The following is a 13,930-nucleotide window of genomic DNA, read 5'->3' on the forward strand; positions in this document are numbered from 1 at the left end:
GTGAGCCGGCAAAGAGCCAGGGGCCGTGGGTGGTGTCTGCTCAGCCTCCCTCCCTTACCCCAGCCTGGGCTCAGAGATGCTGCCCGGGACCCGGGCACCGTCCTGGCAGGCAGGCTCTGGGCCGTTCAGCTTCACCCAGTGCAGATAAAGTTCTTTTAAGGGATAGGCACGTGGCCACGCCAGGCACCTTGCTGGGCTTAGTGAGATGGATGGCAGCCCTGCAGGAAGAGAAGTGGGGTGTTTGCACAGGGGCCGGTGGGATGTTGGCAGTGAGCCACATACCCACAGCTGCTGGCAGCTGGCCGCCCTGCTGGATGGAGCCCGAGAGGGCGGGCCTGGGACCCAGACACTCTGGTGTGGGGAGTTCCGGTGGCACATGCGGAGCGCATCAGAGAAGCTCTAGAAAGCAGACATAGGGACACATTCACTGGCTGAGCACTCTGGATGCCCTGGGCTGGCTGTGCCGCTTCCAGCAGCCTGTCTGGGGGACCAGAACCACATGAGCCAGCTGCAGCATCATCACAGCCCTCAAGGGACTGGGGCTCTGCAGTGTTACTTGGATTGCATCTTTCTGCTCTAACCACCTGGGCCCCAAGCTTCCGCTGTCTTGAGAAGGCTCTTGCTGATGGGGAGGGCTGAACCCAGCATGGCAGCAGTTCTGCTTGGCTGAACTCACCTGGGCTGCACCCTCTGTGGGTTGAGACCAGCTCCTGGCTGGGATTAGTTTAAGTCCAGGCTGAGAAGTCTTTGTCCGCAGCCTGCTCTTTCAGGCTGCTACTAGTCCTAGCCTCATTCTCCCCAGCTCCTCTTCCCTTCCATCCTGGGGGCAGGATGAAAGCCCTCGGGGAGTTTAGAAGGGTCTGGTGCGGACACCGTGAGGGGCAGGGTGAGCTGCCCGTCTTCTTAGTCATCCAAGAGGGCTCTGAAGGCAGATTCTCTCTTCTCCTTTTCTTCTCTCTCCATCTCCCTTCTCCCCACATCTCTCTGTCACTCCTCTTCCGCTAACTGATACTGTAATGGATTGTGAAAGGTACTTAGCTGAGTCACAAGAGTTTAGAGATGCAAGAGACCAATTAGATCATCAAAGCCCGTCTCCCTCCAGAGAAGAGGCAGAAAATAGGAGACGACAAGAAACAATTTTATGGGGATATTAATTTAGGTGCCCGAAGCCCTTGATTTGTATCTCTTAATATAATGCGGTGGATTTTTTTTCCCCTTCCCTCCTAATGTAATCATGGGGCCATTTCGTGGGCAGTTGGTTTGCCTGATGACCTCTGCTTCCCTCCTTTCCCTGCGGAAGGTCCAGATGGAGTTCCGGAAGAGCTGGGAGCGCTGGCGGCTGGAGCACCTGCATGTCCAGAGGGAGAACAGCATGAAGCCCTTCAAGTGTCCCACCAGCAGCCTGAGCTGCGGGCCCACAGCGGGCAGCAGCATGTACGCAGCCTCCTGCCAGACCTCCTGCAGCTGAGACTCGGGCACCTCCCTCCCTGTGGTCTCACTGCCGGCCTGGGTGGCCACCCCGGGTGGGAGAGACCCTCCCAGGGACTGGGGGGCCGGGGGAGCGCCACAGGCACACACGCTACTTCCCTGCGTTCCCATCCCGAGCCCATCAGACAGGCAGATGGGCAGTGCCTCCTGGAACTCAAGGACACATTTTATTCCGAGGAGAAGCAACCTGTTAATTTGATCACCCTGGCGGGTGGAGAGGAAAAAGCAATTGCTGCTAAAACGAGGAGGATTTCTTCTCGTTAAGCCACAAGGCCCCTGGGGTTCCCCCAGACAGAGCAGAACATCAGCCCCAGACTCAAACTCAAGGTCAATGGCTTATTAGCAGACTTGTAAGAGGACATGGTTCTGCAAGAGGCGGATACGACCTCAGCTAAAACACAGAGCTTGGGTGATGCCAGCCGACTCCGCCTGCCTCCGGTTGGCATCACCACCCACCCCCCGCCTCCTCTTTAAGGGACACTGGACACAGGCTTGTTTCCCCTCCTCTGACCCCTCATCCCACTGTCCACCCTCCAGCAGTGATTTCTAGAAATGGTTGTGGGGGTGGTGTTGAGAAGGAACATCGAGAAGGTGCCTCAAAGTTTCCCCTTTCCGGCCCCCACTTCTTCCTTGGGTGTTTGGGTTGCTTTGGCGCCTGCTCCCAGGGTGGGTTCACGGTAGAGGGGTCCAGCGCCGGGCGCGGGCTCTGACTCCTGTTCCAGAGATGCTCAAGAATCCTGTGGGGCTCCTCTCGGGGACTTTAGGAATGTTCGTGCTGGGAGTGTAGATTACTCTCTACTGTTGGGAACCCAGAGGCGCTGAGCCAGAGAGACTGCCTGCACCTCTCATGGAAATACTTTTTACCTGTGACCGGATTACCTGTCTAGCATGGGTGTTTGGGTGTGCCCTCTTAACTTTAGGGGATATGACCAAAAAGAGACTCTTCCGGGGACTCTACCAGTCCTCACCGTGACCAGGGAGGCGGGCTTCCCCTCTCTGTGGTCACTTCCCTGTGAAGTTCCCCCAACATGGGAGCTTGTATATCCTTTGCTCATTTCTCTGTCTTTGCTGTGAATAGTTTCTGTGTGTGCAAATGTGCAATTCTGAATTTTCCCAACGGGTGGAAACAAGCAGTAAATCACAGTGGTAGTTTTGATGTTGTTTGGGGTTGTACCGTAGTTATTAATTTGACTCATCCATGCATTGAGCTATTTAATGTTCACCCTGCCTCCAGTCTCTTCCCGTAAATAATGAGCCTCAGGGAAGCTTAGATGGGCAAAACCTTTCAATCTAGCCATGGAGGAAAAGCAGACATGTAGCACCACTGCAGAGACCCAGACAGAAGGGGAACAGCCATGCCATGGAGGCTGGCAACTGAGTTCATGGGTATAGAACTCAGAGCAGAAGAGAACTCTTGGGAGTTCACATCTTCTGGGAGGGCAGAGGGAGAGTCTTTGGATGAATTCCTAAGTGAATTGATCTTTCCCTCCTTTTTCTTTTTGAGTGGCGGGAACCCTCCCCCAAACCCTTGTGCCAGACACACTCTCCTCTGCCCCTCAGAGAGGCACAGGATATGCAGGAAAAATAATAATGGGACATAAAACACATCAAGCAGAAAATCTCTCATACTTCAGCTTCAGTGGAGTGTCGTGTCTATGTTAATAGGGAAGTTGAACCTCAGGCTAAAGAAAGGATTTGTGCAGGCTGCCTCTTTGAGAAAATGTTGAGAGCTGGGGGTGGGGACATTCCTGCCTCCCCAGTCAGGGGGGCAGACAGCCCAATAGGCATTGGTTTTCTCTTTGGAGTGAGGGCTAGGGTGAGAAGAGTGCTGGTGGGTTTGATTGGGTGGGATCCAGCTCTGGTGCATGTGTTTCCATTTTGGAAAAACTGGAAGATTTTTGAGAATCATTAATGAACTGCACAGCAACGAAGAGACAGATTAATATTATCTTCAAGAAACAAATTTTTGAGGGGAAGGATTGTGGGGAGAAAGTGTTTAGTTAGGCACTTGGGAAGGAAGCTCAGACAATTGGTTTTATGCTCTAAGTTCTTTTCCCACCAGGTACTGATTCCTAGTTGCAGAGTGCTCATCACACCCCCAGTTGCCCCAAGCCTTTTAACACCGAGCAACATTTTCCTTGTCAGATACATACCAGATGCTGAATTGAAGAAATACTTTCTTTGCTCTAAGACCCGCACTATTAATATTCATTTGAGTGGCAGTGCACTCTGTCCAAAGTTATTCCCAAACTAAATATAGCGCCCTGGCAGATCTGGGAACGATTGAATGCAATGTACTCAGAAATTCCTCTGGCTGTTTACATGCCTGGTGCCCGAAGTCTGGAGCTTGCCGAGAAAACTCTTGCTTGCCTCTGTCCTGGGGCAGGGTAAGGTGCTGTGTGTGTGAGCCCTGCAGCCAGGTCTGATGACTGTCATGAATGGAAGCCAAGTTCAGCACTCTGGCCAGCTCCCCACTGACCTTGTGAGGGGCTTAAACCATGTCAACTTATCTTTTTCATCTGAATCTTTGGAGCAGCTAAACCACAGAACTGAGACAAACCACTTACGTTGCAAGGTTGCCTTCCCTTTAGAGCAACTTTCCTGGTTTGCAGGAGTGATTTGCAGTTGCCTCAATGCACTGTTATGCTGGAGAGTACAGCAGTGGAGTTCTCAGAGTCAGCAGGGAAAGATCTCGGACACCTCACTGCTCTGATCTGGAGAATTGAGGAGGGAAGCTCACAGAGGTGATCTGCCCAAGGTCACACTGCTAGATGGTGGCTGAACTGGGCGAGGACCCAGGCCAACTTCTGCCTCCCAGTCCAGTGAAGCCTCTGGAAGGGATAGATGAAAAATAGAAATGGCCATTCAGGACACTCTTAGTGAAAGTTGGCAGTGTGGTGTGGCGTTTCTGTTAAAGAGAAAACACAGCGGCAGAGAGAGACAAGTCAGTTGGTGCAGGTGCCATTTGGGTGATTTATGCCACCGAGAAGAGGGGAGGGTGTGCTCTGCTGTCATCCCACGTATCTCATTCATTATTGTCTTCAAATTAAGAAATGAAATGCCTCAGAGCTCAAGTGTACACAGAAACAGCGAGGAGCCATTTCGGATCACAAATCCAGCGCTCTTTTAATGGGTTGGCTTAGTGTTTTTCTGACACGCCTGTGCTCGTTTGAGAAGCTGTGTGTTCTGACAGCCCCCAGGAGTGGACTAAAAGAGCCCAGAGAAGGACCTAACAACCTGACCCTCAGCATTGCCTCTCTAGTACTCCCTGAAGTTGGAGAAGGCTAGCAAGCCTGGAAAAGATGGCACAGCTGCCACCGAGGGCAAATAGCGTCAGTTCACATCCACGTCCCCAAAGGCTTGGTCACCTCATCTGCGTGGGCCACGTTTCAGCAGCTCCTGTCCCCGCTTCTTCCTGTTTCTCCTAGAAGAAGACTGTGTGTGTGTGTGGTGGGGGGGGGGTGTTGTCCTGTGCATAGCAGTATAAAGTTAGAGGTGGATCCAGAATCATTCCCCTCCCCACGGTGAAGGTCAGGGGGCCGCACGGCAGGGGCGTGAGAACGGTGGGAGCCTGAGCTAGATGCTCTCTCTCCATGTGCAGACAGGGCTCCCATTACTGCTAATGCCCGCGACGTGTTCAGGGAAGACAAGATACACTCCGAAGGTTTATTTTCCCTCCACTGAATTGATTCTAATCACAGTGCTGACCCCGCTTTTGGCTCCTCCAAGGAGCTGAAAGCTATAAAAGACATGTCGGCTCCCTCTGCTAAGACAGCTATGTGAATGACATGCTAAATACACAACAGAAACCAAATTAGTATCAATTCTTTTTTTTTTTTTTTTTCCTTTTCTTGGCTGCAGCAAGTTTCCTTGGGGAAAAACATGACCCAATGTGAGAAATTTCTGCAGATGGCATCACCATGCCCCTGCAGTGTTATCTGCTGACTCAAACCAGCTCTCCGGCCCCCACGCTGAGGGCCGTATCAAGGAAGCATTGTTAAGCAGTATAATTTGAAACACTTAACGCCACAGTGTATCCACAGTATCTATAATTACTTCTGCTCTGTCTGTGGATACAGATTGGCAGGAAGCAGATAAGTATAATTGTTTTCCAATTAACTCTCAAAGTCTTTTGGACTTGGCCTGTATCTGAGTCTATCTGAGGAGTGAGTTTTCCCTTTTCCCCTTCTGCCATTCTAGTCAGTTTTTTGGGATCTCATCCAGCAAGGGAACATTCTCCCCTTGAAGCATCCGATGTCTTCCCCAGCCCAATATTTACCCCCTCTCACCTCCCGTCCCTGCAGTGGGCTTCCCACGCTTCTCCCTGGCTGCATCGTTAAGAGGTGAGCCCACCAGCTGTGGTAGGAGTGCTGGGCTCTCGACTGTGACCAATTCCGGGGTACAGCTAGGAGTGGGGCGCAGCCAGGGCTGAAGTCATTTACCGCATCCTGCATTCCAGTGCAGTGAGGAGGGCTGCAGCCAGCAGCGTGGATCCTAACTTACATTGGGGTTAAGCAACCTTTCCTGATGGGGCCTGTCAAAGCTCTCAGTAATCAGTCAACAGCCCGGACAATCTAGTGCGACTGATTATCTCTGCATCAGTGCAATCCAGGAGAAAAAAAAAAAAAATATATATATATATATATATATATAAATGAGAATGTTTGGATCTGGGGTGGGGAGGGGGAAGCTCTCAGCCAAGTTTGGAACATGTAACAAGTTAGGTGTTGAGGCCTCTCTGCAAGGGGAGCCAGTGAGAATAGTCAGAAAGGGGAAAGATTCGTAGCTGACAGAGCTGCATCTTGCCAAATGGTTCATGTGGTACTTCCAAATCTGCATTTCCTCTAAGCTTCTCCCACTAAAAATAATCATCATACCCTCAGAGCAGATAAACCTGGACGTTTGGGATCGGGGGGCGGTGGATGCAGAGCTGAGATGCACCGAGAGGAAGGTGAGTGAAGCTCTCAGGAGGGACAAAACGGAATTTCTGTCTTCAGTTCTCTTGGGGGATGTTGTGCTTCATGAATGTTTAAACAAGGTAATCTTCATGCGATTTCTTAACATATAAACTCATGTAAAATATGACCTGCGACTTACAGGTAGCAAATGTGTACGGCATGTAATTCGTGTACAGACGCGAATGGATTCACACTCTTTCCTAATCTGCCTTGTAAGTCAAATAAAAGCCTGTCCTTACTGTACCCCTCCTGCTCTTCCTTGGGGGGAGGAGGCTTCCTGCAGTGTTGACCCAGGGGACTCACAGTGTAGCAGGAAAACACAAAAGATGCCATTTCCAGCCCCGGGGGAGGAAAAATTCTGGCTCATTACTCATATCGTGATTTTCATCTTCAAAGCACTTACCAACTACTAATTTATCCATCGCAGCCTTCGTGCAGGGACTGCAATGTCATTTAATTAGAGAAGTCGGGTGGTCGAGTGGCTTACACAATGACTGGCAGCCAAATGGATGTGTATTCTAATTCCGCTCATTCATTTGATCTCCTGTCTAAATGAACTCAGTCCATTAAATCCATCTTTTAAAAAAGCACAAACCGTGTTTGCAAAGCAGCCACAGAATTTGAATAGAGCTACCCGTTAAGAGATTCATCTTTGGAAAAATGAACTTTTCCCCTAATTTGTGACTCGCTCTCACAGAAGAGCAGGGGAATTGCAGATTCTCCCTAAGCCCTCCACCATTTCAGTCACCCCCCACTTAAAGATCACTACACTTATCCAAATGTCTCCTTAAACACAGCTCTCTTTTAGACAAGCTGTGGGAATTGTCCCTTTCAGGCATGATAGTCCTAAATCTGAGTCTGAGAGCAAACTACAAATACAGTCAGCTCCTGAGATGTGCAGGCAGAACATCTGTGTTTGAGTTGTCTGTACCAATCCTGCTTTCAGCCTCTTTCACTCCCCTGTTGCCAGTCTCATCTTCCTGGGTCTTTGCTCTGCCACTCAGCAGGAGCAAGATGGAGCCAGGAGTGTTCCTCTCCGGTGCCCACCCCCAGGAAAACACCTGCCCAAACCAGTAATGACCACTACATTTGTGTGACATGTCAGTCACAGTGATGCAGGGAAAGGGGCATGGTGGCTTCACAGGGCTTAGCTCCAGCCTAAAGAAAGCGCAAGCAGAGCGGCCCACTCTGCTGAGGGCCAGCCCCGGAGGAAACAAATGAGAACCCCTGGCCCCCAGGCCCACCTGTGTTCACATGTGATATGAGGCCACATGCCAGGGATGGATGCCTCACTGGTGGGGATAAATGAGTTCCACGCAGAATTTGTGAAGGATCTCACTCATCTGCCAAGAGTGTTGACGTTCCCAAGGAGTAGGAATCCCCCCACCCCAACCCAGAATCTTCTGTTACTATCCTCTCAAAAGCCTATGCCGTAAACATGCTGATCAGTATCTTTCAACCTCTCCCCACCTTTCTTCCTTCCCTCTTTCTCTTACACACACATTTCTCTAAAGAGAAATACTGAAAACAGGTCTCCCTTGCCAGAAACAGTGGGGGAAAAAAACCACAGTACAAACTGGAATAGATGACAGATGTAGCCAGGGAACTGGAGAATAGGGAAAATAGATTCCATACGGGGACAAGGAAGGAGAAGAAATTGAGTATCCCCAAGGGTGGGAAGGACAGGTGGGAAAGAGACGATGAAGAGATGGAACATGAGCAAAGTGAATAACAAAAAACAGCAGGCTGCTTAAATGTGAAAAAGAGCCATGGTAAAGAGGAGAGGAAATTGCAGAGGTGCAAAAAAGAAGGAGGATTACAAGTGGTGAGCTCCAGCGGGCCAAGTCGGGGGCCTGTCTAGTCAATGTTATTAACTCCTTTTTCCATAAATCTGAGCTCTTCCCCTGGAGAGTTCTCTAATCCCAAGCTGTGATAGGTTATTTTCTTTGGTACAAAGGCTCATTTTAACTAACATAATGATTTTAGAAAAAGACCCACAGCCTAGAGCAAATGCAATAAAAAAAAAAAATTCCCCCCACCCTCTACTGATCCAGGGCTCCAGTGTGAGAATGAATTACTGTGGCTCTTCCTCATGTAGGACCTATAATAGACCTCAGAATTTATCGGTGTTACAACCTCCAAGAATAAAATCAATAGCTGAGGATTATAAACACTGAGCAGTCCCATGCCAAAGGATGGGAGCTCTCCGGGGCTGAAGCAGGCTGGTAACACCTGGAGTGATTGCAAGGAGTTTTTTCTTTTTCTTTTTTTAAACTTTCCATATCTCTAGGATGAAAGAACAAGGACTTAAATAATAAATGTTTACAGAAGCCTTTTTGGTTCTAAAGACCTAAGGTGCAGTTAGAAACACAGTTCAAGACTTGGGAACGCAAGTTTAATAGCTACAACGAAAAGGCCATGGTTTTCCTGCCTTTTAGGTCCAAACTTCAACGATCTATAACCATCTGTGTACATATCTGGCTTAAAAAGACTAGTGTTTTATTGCCATGTATTTTGTCCTCCAGAAATTTCAGAACCTTCAGAATTCCTAGGAGACTGAATTTACTATTTTTATTGAACCCCAAGGGTGCCTGCTAATTAGATGCCACTTTACAATGAAACTGGCTTCCCCAGTGGCTCAGCAGTAAAGATTCTGCCTGCAATGCAAGAGACTTGCAGGGGAAGCAGGTTCGATTCCTGGGTCGGGAAGATGCCCTGGAGGAGGAAATGGAGAGGAGCCTGGCAGGCTGTAGTCCCTGGGGTCGCAAAGAGTCAGACACAACCAAGCAACTAAACAACAACACACAATGAAACTACCTTCAAGGTCTTTCATCTTTCAAATCCTGGTATGGGAAGCAGAGAGTAGAGAACATATACCCAAGTAAAGATATCTCACTCTGTTTATACTAAATCAATGTCTTTCCAATAGCATCCTTTGGAAAGATACAGTTAACAGTACAGATGAAAAGGCATCTTATGTGCATTCATATCACATAAAAGAATCATGTTACCTTAAGAACACAGTATAGTTTTTGAGCATAATTTCTTAGCAATCAAGAAAAACATCCATAACACCATATTTACATAAGACATTTACAAAAACACCTTCTTTTAGAAACTGGTAAAGATCATGAAGACTGCCAATCAAAGTATGATGGGACCACAAGCTCAGAAAAGATGCCATGTCCATGGAGTCTTAGCATCACCTGCAACCGCAGTTTTCTCACATTCTCCTACCTTGAACTCTTCCTGCTTTTCAGATACAGCCTCTCTTCTAGCAGGATGGGTCCCTTGCCTTTCAGGTTCCTTCACTGGATTAATCCTGGTGTCACTCTTTACATTAGAAATGCAACAGCTCTTGAGATACTTTGCATCCGTGGTATAGATCCCTTGAGAATATGTCAAGTCACCCGAATTCCAGTATTGGTGTCATCTCCATGAAGTGTGGCACACACACTCTGCACCAGCCACTCACATGGAGAGACTTTGCTCAGCTGCACTCAAAGTGGTGTACTAACGTAGATTTCCTAAGGCTTCAGCAGGAAGATCACGGACACCCAGAGCGGACTCTAGGATCTGATGTCTCTCTCCTCCCTGGAGCTGTGTCCTCCAAAGTTGTCAGCTCCTGACATGAATTTCCTTTCTGATCACCTCCCAATTTCCCTGTTCACTTTGTATTGACCAGCCTTGTGGCTTCCTCTGCTTCTGGGAAGCATGCAAATTTTCTAGGAAATTCTCCTCTTTCCCTAAATAGTTCTGTGAAAATTACATATGGGGCAGAACTTATAATCTATGGGAAGAGCCAAAAACATGAATGAGGATCTAGAAAAAGCCATTCTTTCACATCGCCCTGTGCCAACTCACCATATGATATGTTTGGCTCTGCCAAATCAGTCTAAATCTCAGGGGGAAAGTCGTTAGAGGAATACAATGAAAACAAACTCTGCATAGCAGAGTTATTTCTGTCCATAGAGATTGTTCATTATAAATGGCCTGCAACACATGTAAAAGATACTCCGGGGGAAAAAAAAAGATTTTCTGGCTATAAACACACATGCTTTTCTCTAGGAGTTATCAAAATGTGGTCAATATTATTAGTAAAGCAACTCCATGAAGTATTTATTATAGGAGAGAGGAGGGGGAAAAATGGAGATATGGGAGCAGAGTTTTATTTGTAATTTATTCATTCGATCATTCACTTATTCTTGGTGTGTGAGGTCTTCGTTGCTGTGTGCAGGCTTTCTCTAGTTGTGGTGAGTGCAGGCTTCTCATTGTGACAGCTTCTCTTGCTGGGAAACATGTGCGCTTCAGTAGCTGTGGGGACGAGTCAGCTGCCCTATGGCATGTGGGATCTTCCCAAACCATTGATAGAATCTGTGATCCCTTCATTGGCAGGCAGATTCTTAACCAGTGGACCGCCAGGGAAGCCCCAGAGCTCTATTTTAGATTGGGTAGTCAGAGAAAACCTTTCTGATGGCAGGACATCTGAGAGACCTGAAAGGAGTAAGGGAACAAGTCCTAGGATCATCTGGGGAAGCGAGTTCTAAGCAAACAGCCTAAAGTAGAAGTCTATTTGGTGTATTAAGAGAGCAGGAGCTGGCAAACAATGGCCCACCACTGGTTTTATAAATAAAGTTTTATTGGCACACTCATTTGTTCACATTCGTTCTATGGCTGCTTTTGCTCCACAATGGCGAAGTTGAGTAGTCAAGACTATTTACTGTCTGGCTTTTTATTTTTTAGTATCCCAAACTTCTGTGTAGAATGAATATGAAGGAGGTGAATGTAACTGGGAAAGGCAGGCAGGGGCCAGACCACCTAGGGCCTGGTAAGATAAACCCACCTACCAAACAAAAGACACACCTCCAAGGGTGAGGATTGCAGATGTCATTGACAAATTTGGGTTCAAAGGCTTCTCTCCACCAACTCACAATGCTCCAGGGTGGTGAAATAAAAGTATGTGTGACAAAAACCAAAGTAGACAGTTCAAATTTTATTTCCTTTGGCTTAGGGATCAAGTTTCTCTGCCAGCTGGGTGAGTTCTTTGTCTTTCTTCCCCCTGACAAAGCTCAGATGTGGACAAGCACAGGGCTGACCCCCTCAATTGCAATACTGCCCGCTAAGTCTAGAGAGAGGGTTTTATTTTAAAGTCTGTGTATAAATCACTCTGATAGCTTTCTTGGCCTTTCCCAGGACCTCTGATGAGTTCTTTCCTCTGTGAATCTTAAAGTGAAGAGAAAGTCTGAAAAGGCAGTACAAGTGGTTCAGACAACATTCCAGAGGGTTTTCTATATTACATAAATTATTAGGTGTGAGGCAAAGGGACCCACGACTTAAGAGCTGCAGCTCTATGCTACCCCCTCGTGGTAAGATGCTCCATGGCACCCCAGCCCCACCCTGCCTCCTGTCCCTCACCGTGGGGGACAGACAGACTGGAGAGGCTCATTTACGTGTCCCCAGCAGCACCACGCTCAGAGCAGCTACAAATATTTGCTGGCAAATAGGTTAACAGTGTGAGTGGCAGAAAATAAAAACACATAGTTAAAATTTTATTTTCTGCCTAACTGAGGATCACTGATTCTGCCAACTGTGTAACTCTTCCTAGTTTTTTTTTTCTTTTTCTGGCACAGAGTTTGTGAGTTTAATCTTAACGCATAGATCAGTCAAACGGCAAATGTGGAAAACTTTCTGGACTCAAAGCACGATCCTAATAGCACAAGACATACATGCCTAAATCATCACTGGTAAAATGCCAGAGATTCTGAGAAACCATTCACGTCACCCAGACCCTGCACCTGCAGAATGGGTCAGGGATAGCTTGAAAATGGTTATCCCAGAGGTACAATCTGGGCTGATTTAGCCCAAAGACGAACGATGACTAAGAGAACTAAGTAATGGTTTACCAATTGGGAGGATGCTCTGTGCCCACTGAGATCAGAATAAGAAGAAATAACCCGGGGCTGCTCAAGCTTGTTCAGTAAAGAACTGCCTAACTAGTGCCTGAACTTGTACCTGGACTTGTCTTCTTCAGCGATCACTAGGAAAGAAAATGTTTAGTCAGGAATCAAACGCAGCCCTGACCAAGGCAGGGGTGAAAGTCGCTTAGTCGTGTCCAACTCTTTGCAACCCCATACAGTCCATAGAATTCTCCAGGCCAGAATACTGGAGTGGGTAGCCTATCCCTTCTCCACGGGACCTTCCCGACCCAGGAATCGAACCAGGGTCTCCTGCATTGCAGGTGGATTCTTTACCAACTGAGCTATCAGGGAAGGCAGGGCTAGGGATGCATTCGAGGCCATTTTGGGGGTTCTTCCAGCCCTACAAGAATAAAAGCATTCTCTTATTCACATTACTCATAAGACTTGGATGGAGAGGACCTCATCCACGCACACAGCTATCACAGGGACTGAACACATCTCTGGGATTTCAAGTTCCCTGATGGCAGAAGCAGCCTTTAATGGAAGCTGTTTGCTGGGTTAATGGTCAGGCCCTAAGTGGAAATTCTGAGATCAATAGACCTTTCTAAATTCAGGAAATCAAAGACTGAACCTAAAGCTTAATGGGCTGATAAGAACAGCAAATACATACCCCCATCCTTTCATCTTTTCCCTGCCAGGCATTTAATTGGTTCACATTCCACCTTTCCTAGAAGTCAATGCAGCCTGTTACATGCAATCTTTGGGAAGAGATGAACAAGAAGAGTTGACAAATCACTCACAGAAAATCCCATGAAAGGTGGGTTTAAGGCAATCCAGGCCCCACCTCATTATAAATGACTACATTTTCAAAGGATGCTAGTGGGGTTGGCTCTTAAATTGAGTCTCTTCTGTGCTGTGTTTCAGAGAACTCTCTGCTTTGCTAGGATTCCTAATTGGACCAAACATTCTTAATTCAGAGTTACAGGCATTTTGTTTTAGGTGAAAGTCTGAATTATCCATTTAAAAAAATATAAGTTAATTCTTTCCTAGAACAATGCTTATTGCCCTGGGCTTTGCAGCAAAACTTTGATCAGGGAAAGATATTTCTTCTTGGTATCTGGCTGTTATGAAATAGAAAAGCCCAAGTAAAATATCAAGATGAAGAAAAGAGAAAATAAGAAAATAAATCAGGAGACAAAATCATGTATCTTAATAGAAACTTGCATGTTTAATAGGAATTCATCTGCTTCCCATACGTTCTACAGGTCCAGTTCAGGCAGGAGTCACAGAATAAAAGACTTAAAAATAATTTTTTTTAAGATTTTTTTTTTGGATGTAGCTTATTTTTAAAGTATTTGTTGAATTTGTTCCAATATTGTTTCTGTTTTGTTTTGGATTTTTGGTCATAAGGCATGAGGGATCTTAGCTTCCGGACTAGGGATCAAACCTGCACCCCCTGCATCGGAAGGCAAAGTCTTAACCACTGGACTGCCAGGGAAGTCTCAAGACTTCTTGATGAGCTAAGGGAATCTTCTGCTCAAGGGATAACTCTGAAGGACAAACTCC

General features: G+C 47.2%; 1 protein-coding gene across 2 annotated transcripts in view; it reads left to right on the forward strand.

Moving 5' to 3' along the window:
- The window catches only part of GLP1R (glucagon like peptide 1 receptor), a 40,826-nt gene extending 34,138 nt beyond the window's left edge, over window positions 1-6,688 (forward strand). Inside the window, exons 13-14 of one of the 2 annotated variants that reach the window (XM_043907365.1) lie at window positions 1,301-1,434; window positions 3,551-6,688. In XM_043907365.1, the coding sequence (XP_043763300.1) occupies window positions 1,301-1,434; window positions 3,551-3,557 (141 nt within the window). In that variant the 3' untranslated portion in view covers window positions 3,558-6,688. Of the gene's footprint in view, window positions 1-1,300; window positions 1,597-3,550 lie in introns of those variants that run through there. The other variant, XM_043907364.1, reaches the window with a different exon arrangement.
- The last annotated feature ends 7,242 nt before the right edge of the window (window positions 6,689-13,930 follow it).

The sequence above is a fragment of the Cervus elaphus genome, chromosome 7 (assembly GCF_910594005.1).
Source record: "Cervus elaphus chromosome 7, mCerEla1.1, whole genome shotgun sequence".
NCBI lineage: Eukaryota > Metazoa > Chordata > Mammalia > Artiodactyla > Cervidae > Cervus > Cervus elaphus.